Source organism: Heteronotia binoei, chromosome 6, assembly GCF_032191835.1.
Source record: "Heteronotia binoei isolate CCM8104 ecotype False Entrance Well chromosome 6, APGP_CSIRO_Hbin_v1, whole genome shotgun sequence".
Lineage (NCBI taxonomy): Eukaryota > Metazoa > Chordata > Lepidosauria > Squamata > Gekkonidae > Heteronotia > Heteronotia binoei.
The window spans coordinates 147,464,538-147,488,124 of NC_083228.1; the positions used below are offsets into that span (position 1 = coordinate 147,464,538).

Consider the following 23,587-nt stretch of genomic DNA (forward strand, 5'->3'; position numbering starts at 1 on the left):
TCTTTGGGATGACCATGTGCTGTGTTGGCAGAGGACCTTGAGGCCAGACCTCAGAATTGGCAAGGAAGATTGGGAGTTCTGCTCCTCTCAGTCAGGAACCCCTAAATTGAGCAGGTGGTGGGAGCGTGCCCAAGTGACACGAAGAAGATTAGCTCCCTCCAGGAGTTGGCAACCCAAAAGGGAGCTGACGGAACTGGGTCTGAAGGCAAAATCGGGAGGGTTCTGTCGCAATCCTGTTCCAGAGTCTTTCTGAGCGTCTCTGTTGGGGGACAAACTGAGCTCAGCATGAAGTCCTCAGGGGAGGAGGACTCCTCAGGAGAAGGGGAGCCACGCATGGCTGGCTCTGAGTTAGCAGAAATAGGAAAGAGGCTGATGAGCTGCAGGCTAACCAAGACTCACCACCACCAGCTGATCCAGAGCAACTACCCAGCCCTGAAACAGCAGGTGAGACTCAAGTGATTCAGAAAGGCTGAGGGACTTGGGAATCTTCAGTCTGGAGAAGAGGAGGTTGAGGGGGGACATGATTGCTCTCTTAAAGTATTTCAAGGGCTGTCACTTAGAGGAAGGTGGGGAGCAGATCCTATTGGCAGAAGAGGACAGGACTTGTAATAAAGGATTTAAATTAAGGGTGGGAACGTACCTGCTGGATGTTAGGGGAAACATTTTAATGCTAAGAGTTGTACAACAATAGAATTGGCTACCTAGGAAGGTGGTGAATTCTCCTTCGCTGGCAATCTTTAAGCAGTGGCTTGACAAACACTTGTCAGGGATGCATTAGGCTTATCCTGCATTGTGGGGATTCAGGGATCTGCCTTGCAGTGGCTGACCTCCTTTCTCCAAGATTGGGGACAAAGGGTGGTGATAGGGGAGGAAGCATCCCAGAGGCACTCTCTTAATTGTGGGGTACCGCAGGGAGCGGTCCTATCCCCGATGCTATTTAATATCTATATGCGCCCCCTTGCCCAGATTGTCAGGAGGTACGGACTGGGTTGCCATCAATATGCGGATGACACCCAGCTCTACTTATTGATGGGTGGCCAGTCTGACTGTACCCTGGAAAATCTAGACCTGGCGTTACAAGCCGTGGCTTCTTGGCTCAGACTGAGTCGGCTGAAATTGAATCCGACGAAGACGGAGGTTCTCTACCTGGGTCGGGGCGGTCCGGGGAGAGAGATCCAGCTGCCGGCCCTTGACGGGGTACCACTGATACCGGTCCCTAAGGTCAAGAGTTTAGGCGTGCTCCTTGAGTCCTCCCTTACAATGGAGGCTCAGGTGGCAGCCACCGCTAGATCTGCCTTCTTTCATCTTCGGCAAGCGCGGCAGCTGGCCCCTTACCTGGAACGCAACGACTTAGCAACCGTAATCCATGCTACGGTCACCTCAAGAATAGATCACTGTAATGCTCTCTACATGGGGCTACCCCTGACGCTAACCCGGAGACTGCAACTGGTGCAGAACGTTGCGGCACGGCTGTTAATGGGGCTGCCACGACGGGAGCACATTCAGCCAGTGCTGAGAGAGCTGCACTGGTTGCCTGTTGTGTTCCGAGTTCGCTTCAAGGTGTTGGTACTAACCTTTAAAGCCCTCTATGGTCAGGGACCTGCCTATCTACGGGACCGCCTTTCCCCATATATCCCCCAGAGAGCACTGCGATCAGGGACAAAAAATCTGCTGTCTGCCCCTGGCCCAAAAGAAGCCAGGTTATGCATAACAAGATCCAGGGCTTTTTTGGTGGCAGCACCAGAACTTTGGAACACCCTCCCAGAAGCTATAAGGGCCCTGCGGGACTTGTCGGCGTTCCGCAGGGCCTGTAAGACCGAACTGTTTTAACAGGCTTTTGCGGTTTGATTGGAAAGGGGCTGCCACCGGACATCCTACAGAATGCTGGCGATCATAGTCAGAAGTCAATACCGCCTATATTGGACTGAAACAGCGCTAACAGTTTTAAAATTGATAAGTAAATTATGGTTTTATATGTTTTACTTAATTGAATTGTTTTTATGATGTTGTAAGCCGCCCTGAGTCCGCTTGCGGAGAAGGCGGGATATAAATGTGAAGTAATAAATAAATAAAAATAAATAAATTGAGCAAGGGCCCTTGACTGTTTGGCCCCTTCCAGCTCCATGATTCTACAATGGTTAGGGGTCTGGAGAGCAAGATCTATGAGGAAGGCTGAAGGATCTGGCTATGTTTAGTCTAGAGAGGAGACAACTGAGAGGTGGTGTGATAGTCATTGTCAAGTACTTGAAGGCCTGTCATGTAAAAGATAGTGAAGAATTGTTTTCTGTGGCCCCAGAAGGCAGGACCAGAACCAACAGGTTGAAATTAAATCAGAAGAGCTTCCAGCTCAACATTAGGAAGAACTTCCTGACAGTTAAGAGCAGTTCCTCAGTGGAACAGGCTTCCTTGGGAAGTGGTGGGCTCTCCTTCCTTGGAGGTTTTTAAACAGAGGCTAACCTAGACATGTGACAGCAATGCTGATTCTGTGAACTTGGGCAGATCATGAGAAGGAGAGCAGGAAGGGTTGCAACAGTGGTTAGTTCTCATAGTCTTTCTTACATGTCCAAGAAATGTTTGCCGCTTTGGGGTCAGGCAGAAATTTTTTTACCAGGCCAGTTTTCCAGCAATTCTGGAGCCCCCCCCCCCCCATGTTCTGCGTGTGGAGCATGTATCAGTGGGGGTGGTGAAGAGGTATTTGTGACTTTCCTGTATTGTGCAGAGGCTTGACTAGATGACCCTAGAGGTTCCTTCCAACTCTATTTTTTAAATTTTTTATTTACTTTGGATTTATATCCCACCCTCTCTGCAAGCGGACTCAGGGCAGCTAACATCCAACCAGAAATTATAATACTAAAATAATTAAACTTAAGACAGTATTGAAATCATTTAAAACAACATTATGGTGCTACTCAGAAGAAATTAGATGGGATCAAAACTTTGTTCAGCAGGCAATTTAGTTCTTTCATCGTGAATTTTATCTCACAGTGGTACTTGTTGTGGTCTCCAATCCCTCACAGCTGGTGTTGCTCAGGCTCTGTTGAAGTGGCAGCCCTCTCCCATCCAGATATTATAGGCCAATCGAAATAATTCTGTTTTACAGGCCCTGCGGAATTGGGAAATATCCCTCAGAGCCCTTATGGCCTCTGGCAGGGTGTTCCACATCTCCGGCACTACCACCGAGAAGGCCCTGGCCCTTGAAGTGTTCAGTCTGGCCTCCCTTGGTCCGGGGATGGAGAGATTTTGAACTCCCAAAAGCAACGCTCTCTGGGGAACATATAGGGAAAGGCAGTCCCATAGATAACGAGGCCCCTGACCATGTAGGGCTTAAAAGGTCAATACCAGCACCCTGAAAGGGATTCGGAACATGATAGGCAGCCAGCACAGGTCTTTCAGCAGTGGTTGAATGTGCTCCTGTTGAGAGAGCTGCATTAACAACTACGCTGTAGCATTCTGCACTAGCTGCAATTTCTGGATCAGAGTCAAGGGTAGCCCCATGTCAAGGGCATTACAGTAGTCTATTCTTGAGGTGACCGTGGCCACGGATCACCATTGCTAAGTTGCTATGCTCCACAAAAGGGGCCAACAGCCATACCCGCTGCAGATAGAATGCGGCGGATTTGGTAGTGGCTGCTACCTAAGCCTCCATGGTCAGAGAGGACTCCAGGAGCACTCCCAAGCTCTTGACCTTCAGGACTGGTATCAATGGCACCCCGTCAAAAGCCAGCAAAGGGATCTCCCTTCCCAGGCCACTGCAACTTAAGATAGAGAACCTCCATCTTTGTCAGATTCCGCTTCAGTTGACTAAGCCTGAGCCAAGATACCATGGTTTGTAATGGCAGGTCCCAATTGTCCAGGATGTAGATTCTAAGACCAGTTCACCGCTCTCACCTGCACCTTTTGAGTATCTGAGACAGAAGCTTAGATGGGAGTTGCAAGCAAGGAGGCAGAGTGCACGTCTCCTGGTCAACTACCAGCTCCTTCCTGACGAAAGCTTGCAGTCACTGCAGCAGGACTCCCAAGCAGCTGCTTGTTAGGAAGGGCCTATAAAACCTACTGCTGGGAGTCTGCATGTTATGGAAGGACCAAGTCATCCTGCTAAACTCTGCAACCACAACTCCTCATCGAGCATTCTTTGTGCGACCTTGGACTGGCTTTGGACTTTGACTTTGTGACTCTCTACCTTGTGGATGACCCTTGGCCTCCAGGCTACACTCTCTGGCTCTCCCCTTCTGGAAATGACCCTTTGGTTTGTGCACTTTGAGTTTGTGGACATCTGAAACAGAACTCTAGAATTTGTGTGAGCACCTGAACATGTCTGGCTTGTTGTGTGAACATGTTTGGCTTGTTGGCTTGTGCCTGCTACATAACAGTCTCTCATCCCCACCTTTGCCTCTGGCCAAGTCACCTTCTCTGGCTCGGGTGATGGCCACAACACTGGTCTCAGCTGCCTCTCAGCAAGTACCTGGAGAGGCCTGAGAACGATGTGTTGCTGTTCAATACTTTGCATCATGCATCATCCCAGGGGTAGCAATTCACACCTCTGGCACTTGTGGGAGATCCTCCTTACCCAGAGAGATGACACTCAGATAGTTCTTCCGCATGACTTCCCTGTAGAGAGTTTTCTGGTCCGGATCCAGCAGGTCCCATTCTGCTGGGGTGAAACAGACAGACACGTCCTCAAAGGAAAAGGGGCACTGGAAGAAAAAGCAGATGCCTCATCAGAGATGATGCCAGGCGGAGACTGCACTCTGGAAGGGAGCAGTCTGGGATGGAACAGGATGTATGTCTTGGCACAGGTCAAGGGAGTGGTATTCAGAGCCTCTCTCACCTGGACCACTGTAGAAACTGCAGGAGCAAAAGCCCCCCTGAGAAAGGAGGGGGGAACTCAGGCTGTCCCCTGCTCATTCCCCCTACCTGCACTGGAGGTGAAGCAGCTGTTTCCACACCTCCAAAAAGATGATGGCTCAACAGCATCTCTCCAGTGCCTGTTAGGAAGAGAAAGGAGGAAGGGTGTTTGCTGTGACTTCCTGTTCCATTTGCTTGTTTGTTCCTCGCTTCACACACTCCCTTCCCAGAAGCTGGAAACCTTGCCCCGTGTACACTCCACACAACCTTTTACTAAATTGTGGGAGAGGCAGAAGAGAAGTACCCATGAGCCTCAGGGGGTGATAAAAGCTGCCAACATGTTTCAGGCTTCTGTGGGGCCTGAGATGTTCCCTGTGAACTCTGAAGTTCCAAAGGTCACAGAATCCCTGCTGGATTAGACCAAACGCCCAGGAATCCCCTTCTCCTGCCAGCTGGCAGTGGGCCCTTCAGTCTGGACTGGGGGTGGGAAAAGAGGGGGTGGATATGAGATCACATTCACATCACGTGTCACCATCACATTCAGCCCAAAACCCAGAAGTCACTTGAGCGGTTCTGAAGAATCTAGGGTAATACCTCTTCCAAACCTCACCTAAGGCCCCCCTCCAAATCTCCTGTGGTTTGAGGCGACAGCCGGTCATCCCTCCTGCAGAACCCGATTTCCTACAGTGGCCTGCCAGGTGCGCCTATAAGAACAGGCACAGAAGCTGAATTTTCCCATGATTCTTGGCCCCCTACAGACTAGTTTTCAGTGCTCAGTGCTGCCCCAGAAGACAGAGGCTCCCTGTATTCACCCGGATGAATAGCTCTGCCCACATTTGTCTAACTTTAGTTTTCTTTTCTGACCTCCCTGAGTTCCTCTTATGGAAGGAAGGTAATTAATGGGAGGAAATGTCCTCTAGGAATTATCTAATCCTCTTTGAGAAGAATAACAGTGAGTGGAGATTCAGTGCTGTGTGTTATGTGAAGAAGTACTGAATTCTTTTCCTGACCTGAACTCTCCACCCACCACATTCAGGGAGTGCCCCAAGTGTAAAAAGGCAGAATGAGACCTTACCACAAGAGATGGCATCTTGGGCACCCTCCTGGGCCTGCGCCCTCTGCCCTTCCTCCAAGGAACCTCGTTCTGCCTCAGGGAATGGAGCTTCTCTCTCCAAGGATGGTCCCCACATCTGAAAGAGCAGCAAGTGAGAAGGGGAAGAGATGGAACGGAGAAGAGACCAAGCAAGGGATCCTGCCCCACTCCCAGATTCTGCGCTCTTCCATCAGCAGACCCAGATGTCTGGAAGGAGAAGAAATTTTCTAGCAGAGGAGGCTGCTGAAGGAGGCTGTTAAAGCTCCCATTCAGATGATTAACACATGGGCCAATATCTCTCAGGGAAACTTTAGGATGAGGTCTGATATCCTTGCTTGAATTGGACACAGCTGGAGGAAACCCCCTCACCTGCTCTGCCTGCCTCTTCTCCTCGGCCTGACTCAGGAGGAAGCCTTCGGCCAAGGCCACCACTTGGGAACTGGTCTCCGGCCCACATTCCCTGACCCAGCGCTGCATTTCCTGGGGCAGGAGGGCTAGGAACCTCTCCAGGATCACCAGGTCCACCATCTGCTTCTTGGAGTTCCTCTCTGGCTTCAGCCAGTGGCTGCAGAGTCGATGGAGCCGGCTGCAAACCTCTCGGGGCCCATCAGCCTCACGGTACTGGAACTGCCGGAAGTGTTGGCCATGCACCTCTGAGATCTCCGTGACCTGAGAAGGTGTCTCTGGCACGGGGCTTTCCCAGCCTTCACCACCACCCCCAGCTTGGGTGGGAGGGGGGCCTTTGCTTGCTGTCTTGCCAGCTGCAGCTCCTTCTGGGTCCTGCTCTTCCATCTCCTTTCCCTTCTCTTGGGTGACTTTCGACTGGATAGAGATGCCTTGAGTCACTTGACTGTAAAGAGATACAGAGACAGTCACATGTCACAAGGGAAGCGAATGAGAATTGCCCTGGTGGACCAGAACTAAAGTGCTTTTTGTGGTTTGTAGACCTGGTTTAATATAATTTTGTTTTATGAGATACTAAGCTGTTTTAGATACGCCTGCTTCGTTATTTGGAAAAGTTAACTGTCTCTGTTTGCTTCTTTAAGGATATTACAAGGTTAGCCTCTCATTCCAAAAGTTCAGTCTGTCCAAGGGGCTGATTCTTAAGTTAAACTGAGGCCCCAAAAGCACCAGAGGGACTGGTGAGCCCCCTTAACCATTGTCTGTATTTCTTCACTAGACCTGAAGGGTTAGGCAAAAGCACCTCTTTCAAAAGGCACAGGAGTCCCCCTTTGAACTGTGGGGTTCACCTGGTTAGATCTCCAGCAAACACGTCTTTTGGGGAGGCTGAAAACCAGCTCCTCATGGCTCTCGTCACAACTTGACGGAAACTCTCAAGGCAGTTGCAGGGGCTACTCCCTGCAGGGGCTCAGTTAATTACTCTCAACATTCCACAGTTAAGAAGATACATTTACATATCCATCTCGAATTCTGATATTTGCGTCTCTATGATACTCCCCAGAATTATATCCAAACTCATGGTGACCAGGTAAACTGAGCTTGCTATCCCTGTTTGGTCCTTGCATCTCTTAAGCATCTTCATTACGTTGTCTGCTTGTTTGCTGGTTGGAGGGAAAGGGCCATAAGTAGCCGCCAGCGACCACTCTGGTTTGGGGTTCAACCCAGGCAGGGCCCAGAATAGCCCCCCCCCTCTTCACCTTCCCCCCCCCCACCCGCCCACACACCAGGCGGGGACCTGACAGGTGACCCCTCAAGCCTGAAGTGTCAGAAGGACCCAGGCCCATAAAGGCTTCCGTGGAGGAGGGGGGGATCGAACCCGGCTCTCCCAGATCAGAGTCCCTGCATTCACCGCACCACACCCCACTGGCTCTCAGCTGGTCCCGGGCAGTTCAGGTGTGCGGGGAAAGAGGGCGGGGGGGGGTGCAGCAGAAGACGTGCGGGAGGAAGGGGATGGAGTCTGGGGAATGGCCGGGGGGCCCTCGGCGCTCTTGGCCGCAGCAGCATCCAGGGGGCTCCAGGCGCGCCTCCCCCCCCCCATCTCCCTTGGGTGCTGCAAGGCCCCCTGCCCTACCTGGCCGCCTCGCCTTCCCCTCCTCCGGCCCTCGTGGCGCTCGGAGCTGCTGCAGCCTTTGCAACGGGGGGGGGGGAGGGTCGCAGGAGGCCCGGCTGCTGCTCTTCCCTTCGGCCCCTCTTGCCCCACCGGCGAAGCACCCCAACCCCAGCAGCAGAGCTTGCACGTCTTCCGTTCTGGGGCTCCCTTTGCAAAGGCCGGGCCCGGGGAATGCAAGGTTTCCTTTCCTTCCGTTCTCTTCCCTTCCTGGATAGGAAAGGGGCTCCAGCGCCCCCTGGGTCCGGCCTCCGCTCTGCCGGGATTGCAGCTCTCCCAGACGCCTCTCCGTGGGGCGGGACCGCTTTGGGTTGCAGAAGGAAAAAAGATATCCTGCCCCTTTTGCAGGGAGAGCTCAGCCTTGCAGCCTTCCTGCCTCGTTGCAGACGCCTGGGAGGGGCCTCCTTGCTCCGGGGGCAGAAGGAAGGAGGGTTCTTCTCTTGCAACCGGGGGAGGGTCGCAGGAGGCCCGGCTGCTGCTCTCTCCTTCGGCCCCTCCTGCCCCACCGGCGCAGCACCCCACGCCCGGCAGCAGAGCTTGCGCATCTTCCGTTCCGGGGGCCCCTTTGCAAAGGCTGGGCCCGGGCATGCACGCCTTCCGTTCCCTTCTGGAGCAGCAGTGCTTTGGAAGGCGCTCCAGCGCCCCCTGGGCCCGGCCTCTGCTCTGCCGGGACTGCAGCTCTTCCACACGCCTCTCCGTGGGGCGGGACCGCTTTGGGTTGCAGAACAACAAAATAATCCTGCCCCTTTTGTGGGGAGAGCTCAGCCTTGCAGCCTTCCTGCCTCTTCCCAGACGCCTGGGAGGGGCCTCCTTGCACCGGGGGCAGAAGGAAGGAGGTTTCTTCCCTTGCAAACGAGGGGGGAGGATCTGTCTTTGAAATGGTGGAGGGGGGGGGAATGAGCCCTCTGGGATGCCCCCGCAAGCATCACATCCCTGCCCAGAATCCTAGGCAGGCAGCCCGGCAGCTGTTTTCCCCCTTGCGTTCTGGGAACTGCCTTCCACTAAGTCAGAGCGCCCCCCCCCCCATCCAGGCCAGTATTGCCCACTCAACCTGGCAGGGCCTCTGCAGGACCTCAGGAGTCCTTCACATCACTCACCCCCAAGAGGGTCTTTGAACTGGAGGTTGGACAGGAGACCTTCTGCACGCCAAGCAGATGCTCTGCCCCTGTCTGAGCAACAGCCCCCGCTCCCCTAATCCCAGCTTTCCTTTCAGCCTACAGACGGTGCTAGTCCTCAGTGGTCTCATGCAGCCGCCCAGCCCGGAGGCCCATCACAATCAGTGTTGTCTGCTCAGACCAGCAGCAGCTCTCCATGGTCTCAGGCTGAGGTCTTTCACATCACCCACTGCCTGGTCCTTTTAACTGGAGATCCCAGGGATTGACCAGGCATGCTCTGCTACCACTGAGCCATGAGCCTCTGGGCCGTGGAAAGAGGAAGGGGCGCTCTGCCTTATGCTGAAGGACCATTCATCTCTCAAGAGTGCCCATTGTTGTGACTGGCAGCCGCTCTCTTGCATGTACCTGACCCTTTAAACTGGCGACTGGACTGGGGCTCTTCTGCAGGCAAATCAGAGTCTCTGTTGCTGAGTCACCCCCCCCCCCCGTGGGTTTTCTCCGCCATCCCCAAAGTGATCCCTATTTACAAGGCCACCTCATTACGTGACCGAATGGGCCGGAGGGCAACAGGAGCTGACCTCCTGCGTCCTTTGCAGGGAAGTCTTTGTGTCTGGGGCTTCCTGGTCTCCCCTCTGCAGTTTGAAGCCCCGTCTTCTTTCCTCCAAGGCAGCAAGTGGACCGGGGGAGTCTCAGCTGATGAGGTGAACAGGACTGGCAAGGGTAGAATTTTTTATTTTAAAAAATCTTCTATGTATGTGGGTGGTGGAACATGCAGACTGGCCTACCTCACAGGGTTGTTCTGGTGGTTTTTTCCCCCAAGCCTCCCAGTGGAGCACTGAGACTTACAAGCACAGGCTGCATGGGCGGAGGGGGGGGGGGGCTCTCTTTACCCTTACAGTAGAGTGGCAGTCACCTGAGTCGTAAGGAAATAGGGCTCAGGTAATTCACGTGTGGTCCAATCTTTATGGAAACTAGGAAGGCCCATGTCTCAGGGGCAGCTTTTTGCCTTAATTCGGGTTTGGGGAAAGAAAAGAGGGCTGCCTGGTCCTAATTTTGTGAACAAAAAGGAATGAAGGCTGAAAAAGCACAAACAAAGCATTTAGTGCGAAATCCGCGCATATCCTGCGCGGTGAAGAGGGGGGTCGCGCCGGCTGGAGGTGAGTGCGAAAACGACCATTGTCAAAACTGAAAATGTGACATCAGGACCTGAGGTTGACACTTTTGCACGTTTCAAGAGAATCTCTCTTCTTCTGGTCACCTTAGTTGATGTAAAACTTAGGTTATGCCAGACAGACCCGATTGGCAAACGGTCCTTCCCTGCCAACGAGGCCTCAGTGGGTGGGGCACAGTTGTGAGGGGAACGGCAGGGGCTTCCCTCAGATGGGAGACATTATTTCCATGGCAACCCTAGAGCGCCTCCTCCCCGGGCACTGCTTCACTACCTGCAGCCCAGGTTCCCAGGAGGCAACGGGCTTCCCTGGCTTTGGGGGACAACATGCCTTGAACCAGCCTGCATGCAAGGCAACCGGGTAGGGTTGCCAACTCTGGGTTAGGGAAATCCTGGAGATTTCAGGGGTGGAGCTTGAGGAGGATGGGGTTTTTTGGGGGGAGGAAGTGTTAAATACTGGGTTCAGTGGGGAAGAACGAGGCCTCCCAGAGTAGCAGCTTTTACTCAGTCATTCAGCATAACTATATCCAAGTAAAACTGGCTTGCAAGCCCCAGGCCGTGGCCTGATTACATACAGTGAGACCCCACCCTGCTCCCACCCACAGGAAGCCCCCTCTAGGTGGCCCCAGGCAGCCTGGCCAACCCTGGTTCTCACGGATGGAGACGCTCACCAAGTCCCTAATGCTTCAGGCAAGGACATAAGACCACCTCGGAAGTTCTGGGATGGATGGAGGCTCACCCGCTGAAACTTCATCCCCCGCTCACGGTTACTGGCTTTCCTCCCTGGTTTTGGTGTTGTGTGTGTTTATATGTTTTTACTACTGATAATTTACTAATAATCACAAAATTAATAGTAATAATAGTAAGTTTTATTTATATCCCGCCCTCCCCGCCGGGATATGTATACACATATTTTATGTGTGTATACATATCCCGGTGGGGAGGGTGGGAAATAAATATTTTATGTGTATACATCACCTTGAAAGTAGGTTTAATGCTGAACTGCTTTAACAGTTTGATGTTTGCCACCTTGGAGATCCTGCTGGGGTGGAAAGATGGCCAAGAAGGGTTGCCATTGCTAAGAATTCTGAAGCCTTGCTCTCATTGCAAATTGCATAATGGCACAGTAAAGCTTGTAGAAGCTTTAAGTGAAACAGGGCATCAAGTGCAACCCTGTCACGTTCCATATATGCCGTGCTGCACTGAACTACTTCAGCATCTACTGAGAAGAATTGGAGCTCGGGGCTCTGTTTAAGAACCAACCTTTGCCATAGCCTGGACTTTTCATTTGAAAATTTGGCATTAATTTCTCGGTTGTGAGACTTTGGGATATGGAGGGCATGCTCAGTGTTCTATTTCTATTTTTGTGATTGATTTCACCTTATTTTGTTCTATATTTATAAAGCACTTATAAGTTTTTGTATTATTATTGAGGCTTGTTTTTCGCAGAGGTATATTTGCCTTTTTCCTGCACCAGCCTGGGGCAGCTTTTCCTCCCAGCTCCCCCCCCCCTCCACTCTTTCTCCATCCAGGCACCCCTCAGTCTGGCTTCTCAAGGCCCTGTCCTCCAGCTCTCCTGGATGCAAAGTCAGATCCCACAAGGACGACGTTGGAGGACTTCAGTGTTTCTCCCCTCCTTCCTGTATCCTTTCTAGGAACTGCACACTGTTTGCGGAGGGGGCGGGTACTTCCTCTGTGCCTGCGTGCCTGGCTGGGAGACAAGCGGCGAGATCGCTCCCTCCGCCCCCATCGCAAACCCAGCACTTCGCATGGAGCGATCTCGCCGCTTATCTCCCAGCCAGGCACGCAGGTGCTGGCGTGCTTCCCCCGCGCTTACATGGCTGGCTGGGAGACAAGCGGCGAGATCGCTCCCTGCGAAGTGCTGGGTTTGCGATGGGGGCGGAGGGAGCGATCTCGCTGCTTGTCTCCCAGCCAGGCACGCAGGCACAGAGGAAGTACCCGCCCCCTCCGCAAACCCAGCGCTTCGCAAAGCGCTGGGCTGTGGAGGCGGCGGCGTGCTTCTCCCTTGCCTGCCTACTTGGCTTCAGCTGATGCTTTGCAAAGCGCTGGGCTGTGGAGGGGGCGGTGTGCTTTCTCCCTGCCTGCCTGGCTTCAGCTGATGCTTACAGCAAGCGCCAGGATCGCTCCCTCCAACCTCTGATCCCAGCACTTGCTATAAGCAGCAGCTGAAGCCAGGCAGAGGAAGCACCCGCCCCCTCCGTAAACCCAGCGCTTCGCAAAGCGCTGGGCTGTGGAGGGGGCGGCGTGCTTTCTCCCTTCCTGCCTGATGCTTACAGCAAGCACCAGGATCGCTCCCTCTTTCCTCCGATCCCGGCACTTGCTGTAAGCAGCAGCTGAAGCCAGGCAGAGGAAGCACCCGCCCCCTCCGCAAACCCAGTGCTTCGCAAAGCGCCGGGCTGTGGAGGGGGCGGCGTGCTTTCTCCCTGCCTGCCTGCCTGGCTTCAGCTGATGCTTACAGCAAGCGCCAGGATCGCTCCCTCCACCCTCCAATCCCAGCATTTGCTGTAAGCAGCAGCTGAAGCCAGGCAGAGGAAACACCTGCCCCCTCCACAAACCTAGCGCTTCGCGAGCGCCGGCTGTGGAGGGGGTTGCGTGCTTTCTCCCTGCCTGTTTGCATGGCTTCAGCACTGATGCTTAAAGCAAGCGCTGGGATCGGAGGGCGGAGGGAGCGATCCTGGCGATTGCTGTAAGCGTAAGAGCTGGAGCCAGGCAGGCAGGCGCCGGGAAGCGCCGGGATGGAGGCAGCGGATCGCCCCCGCCCCCGGAGGAAGGTATGTATGGTACCTTCGCTCCATAAGACGCACACACTTTTTACCCCACTTTTTTGGGGGGGGGGGTGCGTCTTATGGTGCAAAAAATACGGTACATTATTCTTGGCAAAATGTTCATCTTAATTGCAGCAATCCTACCCACAAAGTCAGATTAAGTCTATTCCATTTCACCATGTCTTCATCCATTTTACGCCATTACTTTTCATAGTTATGTTTGTACAAATCAATATTCTTCATTATTTCTAAACCTAAATATTTAACTTTAGAGGTAACTTCACATCCCGTCAAACTCTGCAATTCTTCCTGATTATTTAGTTGCATGTTTTTACATAGAAATTTCGATTTTTCTTTATTTATATAAAGTCCTGCCATTTCTCCATATTCTTTTATCTTAGCTAGCAACAAAGGTATCACTTGTATCGGATTTTCAGTTATGAACACAATATCATCCGCAAATGCTCTATATTTATAAGAGAATCCTCTGATTTTCAGTCCTTCTATTTCTTTATCATCTTGTATTAGCCTTAGCCAAATTTCAAGAGTCATTATAAACAACAATGGTGAAAGCGGACATCCTTGTCTTGTACCTTTGCTCACCTTCATTTCATTTGTAAGGTCTGCATTTATACACAATTTTGCGTGTTGATCCATATATATTGCTTTTGTCATTCTTATAAAATGCTCTCCAAGATCGATTTTTTTCCATTACTGCAAACATAAAGTCCCAGTTCAGATTATTAAAGGCTTTCTCTGCATCTACAAAAAATAACGCCACCTCTTTTTCTGGATGTTTCTCATAATATTCCACAATATTTACAACAATTCTTATATTGTCTCATATTTGCCTTTTAGGGAGAAATCCCGCTTGATCTTCCTTTATAAAGTTAATCAAATATTGCTTAAGTCGTTCTGCCAAGATATAGTCATTGTTTAATAATGAAATTGGTCTATAATTCTTTAGAAGACCTTTTAATGGGCTAAGGCGTTACAAGGTTTCTCCTTGTGATTCTTTCATGCTGTCAAAGACGGCCATGTCAACTGAATCACTTTCCACACTCTGAGCATTCACAAAGGTTTTTTCCCTGTGTGGGTTGTATGGTGCAGCTGAAGAGTGCCGCTCCGACTGAATCTCCTCCCACACTGTGAGCATTCGAAAGGTTTCTCCCCTGTGTGGGTCCTTTGATGTGGTTGAAAAGTGCGACTCTGACTGAATCTCTTCCCACACTCTGAGCATTCAAAAAGGTTTTTTCCCTGTGTGGTTCTCGGATGCAGCTTTAGAGTGCCACTGTGACTGAATCTCTTTCCACACTGTGAGCATTCAAAAGGTTTCTCCCCTGTGTGGGTCCTTTGATGTTGCTGAAGAGTGCCACTCCAACTGAATCTCTTTCCACACTCTGAGCATTCAAAAGGTTTCTCCCCTGTGTGGGTTCTTTGATGCTGTTGAAGAGATGCACTTTGACCGAATCTTTTCCCACAATGTGAGCATTCAAAAGGTTTCTCCCCTGTGTGGGTTCTCTGATGCAAATGAAGACTGACACTCTGACTAAATCTCTTTCCACACTGTGAGCATTCAAAAGGTTTCTCCTTTGTGTGGGTCCTTTGATGTTGCTGAAGAGTGCCACTCTGACTGAATCTCTTCCCACACTGTGAGCATCCAAAAGGTTTCTCCCCTGTGTGGGTTCTCTGATGCTGCTGAAGTTTGCCACTCTGACTGAATCTCTTTCCACACTGTGAGCATTCAAAAGGTTTTTCCCCTGTGTGGGTTCTCTGATGCAGTTTTAGAGTGCTACTGTGACTGAAACTCTTTTCACACTGTGAGCATTCAAAAGGTTTCTCCCCTGTGTGGGTTCTCTGATGCAGCTTTAGAGTTCCACCTTCACTGAATCTCTGTCCACACTGTGAGCATTCAAAAGGTTTTTCCCCTGTGTGGGTTCTCTGATGCAGTTTTAGAGTGCTACTGTGACTGAAACTCTTTCCACACTGTGAGCATTCAAAAGGTTTCTCCCCTGTGTGGGTTCTCTGATGCATCTTTTTTTTGAACTCAAAATTTTTTATTTTTTATTAACAAAAACAAAACTTCCATATAAGAAATACAATGTTGTAATATTTTAAACATCAAGAAGTAATCCAGAACACACATACACATACACACACACAAACCATAACAATACCAACAAAAGAAGAAGAAGGAGGGGGGGGGGAGGGAAAAAAAAAAGAAAGGAAAAAAAAAAGGGGGGAGGAAGGTTATTTATATTGTCTTCAGCTACTCTAAGTCCCACAGCCAAGCTTCCAGGGTTGGTCATTAGTGAGAGCAAGTGTACCTCAGTACAAAACAAAATTTAGATATTTCGTTGGCATTTTGTTCTGCTTAGACACATTAGCATTCACGTGGTCAAAAAAGTTAAACCACTTTTCGACAAAAAAAACTCCTGCCTTAGGATTATCACTAAGTATAAGTTGGGACGCTATTTTATCCTGTATAATCATTTCCCATACCTTTTGGAACCACTGAGTAATTGAAGGGACTCTTGTCACTTTCCAAGACTTTGCCAGCAAGAATTTACCTGCCAAAATCAGAAGGGAGATAAGTTCCTTCTTTTGTTTGGAGTACTTATTGGATGGCCAATAGTTGAGCAGAATGGATTCTGGGGTCCGAGGAATGGTTTCATTAACAATGATCTCAATTTTACTTATCAAGGTATTCCAAAAAGCTTGAATTTTCTGGCAAGACCACCAACAATGGAGGAATGATCCAATTTCCCCGCAACCTTTCCAACACAGGGGGTTATAGCTTTTACTTGCATGGCTGAGGGAAAGAGGAGTCAAATACCATCTTGAAGATAATTTAAATTGTTGCAATTTGAAATTTGTGCATCGGGATTTGCAGATTGGAGACATCCAGATCGTGGACCACTGCTCTTCTGATAGATTAATAGAGCAGTCTTTGCTCCAAGCATTTGGTTGTGCTGAAGCTGACGCCCAACTTTTATGGTTTAATAAATGGTATAGTTTTGAAATCACACCTCTCATTATTGTATTTTCTTTAATGATTAGTTTTTCAAAGGCATTTAATTGACTTTCAGGTATCATAACAGGAACAACTTTATTTAACACGTCATAGAGTTGATGATACTCATACCAAGGGATTTTGATTCTATATTTGGATTCTATTTGATCACGAGTAAGCAGTTGGCCCTTGGAACTGACATCTGAAATCCTAAGGATGCTTTGTTGTCGCCAAATTCCAAAGCTCCCCTTAGAGTTTCCTGGAGGAAACCAGGGCTGACCCAAAAAGGCCATTACTGGGGTGGAGGGCTGGACTGCAAGATTTCTATATTTATCCCAGATCTCCAAGGTGCATCGCAAAAAGGGGTTGTTTAATACAGTTTTACTTCGTTCAGCTCTAGAATTCCAAAGGAATTCATTAAGACGTACAGGGTATATACTTGCAGATTCGATTTGAATCCATGGTAACTGGCATTCTTTTCTGGCATAAAGTAAAACATTTCGAAGCTGGGCTGCTACGTAATAGCTATTCAAAATTGGTGCAGCCAAACCACCCTTAGCCGTGGGTTTAGACAGGACCTGGTATGAAATCCTTGTTTTCTTATTGTTCCATATGAAGAGGGAGAGGCATTTTTGCCAGGATTTCATATCGTTACTTGGTATAGGAATAGGAAGATTTTGGAATAAAAAAAGAAATTTAGGTAGAACGAAAGTTTTTAACAAGTCTATTTTTTCTAGCAGACTAAGCTGAAGCTTAGTCCATTTAGTCAAATTAGTTCTAGTGGTTGTAAAAAGTTGTTTGTAATTTGCTTCGAATAATTTAGATTGGTCCAAAGGTATGTGGATGCCTAAATGTCGCCATGATTTAGTAACCCATTTAAAGGGAAAAGAAGATTCTAATTGTTGGTAGACATCTGGAGGAAGGTGAATCGGATAGATCTCCGATTTAGACATGTTGATAGTAAAGCCTGAGAACTCCTTAAATGATGTTAAAGTCTGCATTAATTTAGTTAACGAGTGTACAGGGTTACTCAAATAAAAAACGGTGTCGTCAGCGAAAAGGCTAATTTTGTGGGAGATACCTCTCACCATAATACCTTTAATATCAGGATCTGACCGTATTAAGTGGGCCAGGGGCTCCAGCGAGATGGCAAACAGTATTGGAGAAAGTGGACAGCCTTGTCGTGTACCCCTTGCTAAGTGAATTTCGTCTGATCTATGATTGTTAATGGTTGAGTTTTAGGGTCCTTGTAGATAGCCGAAATGGAATTTAAAAAAATTGGGCCAAATCCCATGTAGTTTAAGACAGCTTTTAAATAATTAATTTCTAACATATCAAACGCTTTTTCTGCGTCCAGAGAAAGAATTAAAGAAGGTGTTTTAGACGTCTTGCCAAAATGTATTAAATTAAGGGTTCTCCTAATATTGTCCGAGATGGAGCGTCCAGGAATGAAACCTGTCTGGTCAGTGTGCACATAAGAACAAATAATTTTATTTAGTCTGCGGGCCAAGATAGTTGAAAAATTTTTGAAATCGTGGTTCAGAATTGAAATCGGTCTATAGGATTTGGGGTTTTGTTTATCCTTGCCTTCTTTGTGTATCACAATCATCTTGGAATCCTTCCATGAATCTGGAAGGATACTAGTTTTCATAGCAAGGTTGCAAGTTTTTAGGAGAGGCTGTAAAACATCAGAACTGAACTTTTTATAAAATTCCACTGGGAACCCGTCTTTCCCCGTTGCCTTGTTATTTTTTATAAGTGATAATGCCTCCACAATTTCCGATTCTGAAATTGGTCTGTCCATAAAATCAGCATCCTCTTTGGTTAGTTTTCTGTCAAAGTTAGCATTTTTTAAAAACGCTTTATAATCTAGGTTACTATCAACAGAGGATGAGTAAAGAGAAGAATAGTATTCCGGAAACACCCCAGTGATTTCCTTAGGAGTGACATACACCTCTCCTTTGGTTGAACGTATAGAATGAATTATTGTGGTTTCCCTCTGTTGATGTAGCCTAAACTTTAAGAATCTGAGGGATTTAGAAGTTTTGGTGACAAATTTCTGTTCCAAATACAACAATTTTTTTTGTATGTCTGAAGTTTCAATCAATTCTAATTTGTTTCTTTCAAGTGAGAGTTTTTTAAAATATTTCTTTCCCCCGTATTTTATGTGTTTCTTTTCCAGTTCGGCAATTTTAAGCTGTTGCTCTGAAATAGCTTTACATCTGTTCTTATGGCATGCTGCTGCAATGGAAATTAGATTCCCTCTGAGCACAGCTTTAAATGCATCCCATACCAGATGTTGGGACACTCCGCAGTTACCATTATGTGAAAAATAGTCCTGAATTGATTTTCTAACTTTCTCACAAACGTCTTCCTTAGACAGAAGGAGTTTGTTTAAAGACCAGGTTGGGCCTTTGTTGTCAGAGTCAACAAAAGACAACACCCCAGACACCCAAGAATGATCGGAAATTGTTCTAGAGCCTATGTTTGCCCTGTCGACAAATTTTAAGAGATTAGGGGACATTAAAATATAATCAATTCTGGAATAGGAATTGTGGACATGAGAAAAAAAGGTATAGTCTCTAGTTCCTTGGTTTAGTGTCCTCCAGATGTCTACCAAATTATAAGAAAGTAAAAGATCATGTAAACCTGACTTCTTGGGAGAAGTGCGTTGAGACCCTGTACGACCCGACTTGTCCAGAACTGAATCAACAATGTAGTTGAGGTCACCTCCGATGATAAGCTCACCCTGTCTGAAACCCATCAGGTCAGAAAAGGTCTCCCCCAGGAATTCCAGTTGGCCACTGTTTGGTGAATAAATAGATGCGATTGTTAATGGATTGCCGTTTAAAATACCTTTGACAAATACATATCTTCCTTTGGGATCAGCTTTCGTATCTTGCACACTGAAAGACACAGTTTTAGAAATCAGAATTGCCACTCCCCTCGCTTTTGAAGTACCTGCAGCTTGGAAAGTCTGGTTAAACCATCTGGACCGTAATAAGGGGGAGGTTTGCTTTTTTACGTGGGTTTCTTGGAGGCAAACTATTTGAAGTCGCTCTTTGGCCAGAAAATTAGCAATGCGCGCCCTTTTGATGGGGTTTTTAAACCCTCTGCAGTTCCAGGTGAGAACTTTAATATCCTTGGACATGGTTAGGCTAAGAAGAAAGGGAGGGAAAATATATATATATATATATATATATATATATATATATATATATATATATATATATATATATATATATATATATATATATATATATATATATATATATATATATATATATATATATTTAAGATGCACTCACTACCTCAGAGTTGGCTGTGGTGACCCGGAGCGACTTGCAACAAAAAATATAAAATAGAAAAAAATAAAAATAGAACCCACACAACACGAAACAGAAAAACAAACAAACAAAACAACAACCACAACAACAACAAAAACAAACCCCAAAACGAACTTTACCTTTCCTAATTAGCTTGTAGGAAGGTAAACTGTAGTAAAGCTAGCTTAAAAACAAAAACAAAAAACAAAAAAACAAAAAAACCTAGTTCGGGTAACGTTTCAAAACCTCTTTTAGACAAAGAGGTCAGGGAAAACACTTTTAGGTTTCCCTGTCTTGAAACTTCTGCACTCCTTCCAGGAGGGCGCAAATAACCTTCAAAAGATAATTAAGAACCTAACTCCCCCTCCTTCCCCTTTATAAATATCAAATACCAAACTCTAACAAACATTAGCTACAACAATAGGATCTGACAGTGCTCACACTTGTGCAGCATAGAGGCCTTTTAAGGGCAGAGGTAGATAAATATATATCACATAAACAAATACAGATTCATTGTTCGCCTCAAATTGCATGTGTTGTGCCGCCTCCACCATCTTAAAGACTATTATAAGTCTCCAGTTCCCTTATCTTTCCTAACCCTTTCTCTCTCTCCTTCATTATTTATTTATTTATTTATTTTTAAACCAATTCGTGTTTGACCGTAGTTGATTACTTCAGAGCTATAGAGCCTTTAAGCAAATTTATATGGGCTTGAGGATTGAGATCGCATTGTAAATCAAGTCCCTAGCTCATGTTAAACTAGATAAGTTTTTCTTAAGCACTTAAGTCCCCCTCCCCCCCCTTTTTATACATATATATATACATATACATACATACACACACACACACATATATATATATACATATATATATATATATATATATATATATATATATACACACACATACATATATATATATATATATATATATATACATACATACACACACAAAAAAATAGAATGGCTTAACAATTCACCCTATATGAATACTAGCTTATAAATAAAGGAAGCCTACCATCCACTCATAGCTAGGCCTTGGGATGTAAGTCCTACTACAAAAATATGAACCTCTAACAATAATAACAATTGATTGTACACTTAAAGAATTGTGAGTCATTCTCAAGAAGTAGTAATTATCTATCCTCTTACTATAAGTGGGGTATTGCAACAATAAAAAGGGGTATGTATGGACTTATATATGTTTAGGTATTTTAGAAGTATATATATGTGTGATTTGTAGCCAGTTGCTTAAGTATTTTAACAGCAGAAAAATGATTAGGTGAGTACATAATGACCTACTAAGAAAGATTCATTTTTTCCCCTTAGAAGGAGTAGAGCTCAGCCTTAAATAGAGATTTTTTTTTTTTAGTTCATACAGTAACCACTAGCCTCTTTTTAAATATGCCAAAATTAAGCCTCTAAGCCAATAGAATAGTCTCTTAGAGAGAGAAAAAAAAAAGCACAGTAAAAAACCCCCCATAACAGATCAATATTTTAGAAAGCACTATTTGAATACTATGCACTATCTATTATCAGTACCATTATAGACTAGGCAGAAACTGCGAGCCGAGAAAGAAAAAGAGGGGGGGGGGGTAGAAGCCTTGCCCATGTCAAGTCTGAAGACAGTACTCTGCCGTCAAAGCCTCTTCCGACCCCCAGGCACATGGGTGAACTGGTTAGTTTTGTATGTGAGGAAGCTCTCGTCTGTTGAGCTCAATGAAGGGTCCAAGGTCCAGAAACAGAAGCGTGAAAGCACTAAAAAAAAAGGTTAGTAAGAGTAGTGGCTATGCAGCTTCGTCTTCATCGGGCGTTTGGTCCCTCTGCGCCGGAAACAGCTTTCTTAAGTCGGCCTTCTCTTCCGGAGTGAGCGTGATCGATAGGGTGGCTAGTAATTCGATCCCTGACTGCGCATCATGAGCTCGATGCAAGACGCCTTCTTTGTAGAGCAGAATCTCCGACGTTGGGCTCCATCGGAATCTCAAGTTGTTTGTGTGCAGTTTATTTGTGATAATTTTCAAATTGCACCTTTTTTCTAGCGCTTCAGGAGCTAAGTCCAGCAGAAATAGCACCTTTTTCCCATTGTGCATTAAGGCGTCACTCTGTCTTGCCTTCTGTAAGATCATTTCTTTGATTCTGGGATTTGAGAATTGCACCACAATGTCCCTAGCAAAGTTGCTCCGCAACGATTTCCTAGACCCCAGCCTCTGTACTCTTACAATGTTATCCGCCATGTTGCCTTGGAACGAAAACTTCTCTTGCAGCCAGCCCGCTATAAACAGTAACAAATCACTTTTATCTTCAGCCCCTTCATAAATCCCGCGTAGCTTCAGGTTCAAAGCTCTCCATTTGTCCTCCAAGATTAATATTCTGTTCTGAAGCTTGTTTTCATTACTTTTGATATTGACAAGCTCCTTTTTGATGGACAGCCCCAGCTCCGCTGATTGTTCTGCTATTTTGGCGGTAGTGGCCAGATCTTCAGTTAATTCTTGCACTTGTGCTTTTAGAGGGCTGACATGCTCAGCTATAGTATCTTTAAAATACTTATGGATCTCAAGTCTTAGAAGATCAAGGTCTCTACGACTGATTGGGCCATCTTCTTCACAAGCGGGAGCTGTTGGGGAAGTTAGTTGGCTGAGGTGAGCGGGAGCGGAAGCAGGGCTGAGCGCCATTTCGCACGTGATCGGGGAGCAGGAGATTGGGCCACTAACCTTGTTTGGATTTTCTGGCGAGAAGTAGTCAGTAACCGCAGCTTTTTTTGTCAAGATCTGCTTCCTTCTTTGTCGCACCGGTTTTCCTCTTGATTTAGTTGTCATTTGAGTTTGTAGAGTCGTTTTAATCATTGAGAGGGGAAGGAGGTATACGGAGCTCGTTTATTTTGCGTCCGCCATTGCCTCGCGACGCTCCGCCCCCCTCTGATGCATCTTTAGAGTGCCACCTTCACTGAATCTCTTTCCACACTCTGAGCATTCAAAAGGTTTCTCCCCTGTGTGGGTTCTTTGATGCTGTTGAAGATGGCTACTCCGACTGAATCTCTTCCCACAATGTGAGCATTCAAAAGGTTTTTCTCCTGTGTGGGTTCTCTGATGCAGCTTTAGAGTGCCACTGTGACTGAATCTCTTTCCACACTGTGAGCATTCAAAAGGTTTCTCTCCTGTGTGAGTTCTCTGATGCCGTTGAAGATTGCCACTGCGACTGAATCTCTTCCCACACTGTGAGCATTCAAAAGGTTTCTCCCCTGTGTGGGTCCTTTGATGCATCTTTAGAGTGCCACCTTCACTGAATCTCTTTCCACACTCTGAGCATCCAAAAGGTTTCTCCCCTGTGTGGGTACTTTGATGCTGCTGAAGTTTGCCACTCTGACTGAATCTCTTTCCACACTGTGAGCATTCAAAAGGTTTTTCTCCTGTGTGGGTTCTCTGATGCAGCTTTAGAGTGCCACCTTCACTGAATCTCTGTCCACACTGTGAGCATTCAAAAGGTTTTTCCCCTGTGTGGGTTCTCTGATGCAGTTTTAGAGTGCTACTGTGACTGAAACTCTTTCCACACTGTGAGCATTCAAAAGGTTTCTCCCCTGTGTGGGTTCTCTGATGCCTCTTTAGAGTGCCACCTTCACTGAATCTCTTTCCACACTGTGAGCATTTAAAAGGTTTCTCCCCTGTGTGGGTTCTTTGATGCTGTTGAAGATGGCTACTCCGACTGAATCTCTTCCCACAATGTGAGCATTCAAAAGGTTTTTCTCCTGTGTGGGTTCTCGAATGCAGCTTTAGAGTGCCACTGTGACTGAATCTCTTTCCACACTGTGAGCATTCAAAAGGTTTCTCCCCTGTGTGGGTTCTTTGATGCAGTTCAAGATGGCCACTCCGACTGAATCTCCTTCCACACTCTGAGCATTCAAAAGATTTCTCCCATGTGTGGGTTCTTTGATGCTGTTGAAGATGGACACTCTGACTAAATCTCTTTCCACACTGTGAACATTCAAAAGGTTTCTCCCCTGTGTGGGTTCTTTGATGCTGTTGAAGACTGACACTCTGACTAAATCTCTTTCCACACTGTGAGCATTCAAAAGGTTTCTCCCCTGTGTGGGTTCTTTGATGCTGTTTAAGATGGCCACTCTGACTAAATCTCTTCCCACACTGTGAGCATTCAAAAGGTTTCTCCCCTGTGTGGGTTC

General features: G+C 47.2%; 1 protein-coding gene across 1 annotated transcript in view; it reads right to left on the minus strand.

Annotated features, from left to right (window-relative positions):
* Positions 1 to 335, minus strand: part of LOC132574429 (zinc finger protein 208-like) — a 90,293-nt gene extending 89,958 nt beyond the window's left edge. The window contains exon 1 of the mRNA XM_060242784.1: positions 190 to 335. Coding sequence (XP_060098767.1) covers positions 190 to 335 — 146 coding nt within the window. The remainder of the gene's footprint in view (positions 1 to 189) is intronic.
* Positions 336 to 23,587: the final 23,252 nt, after the last annotated feature.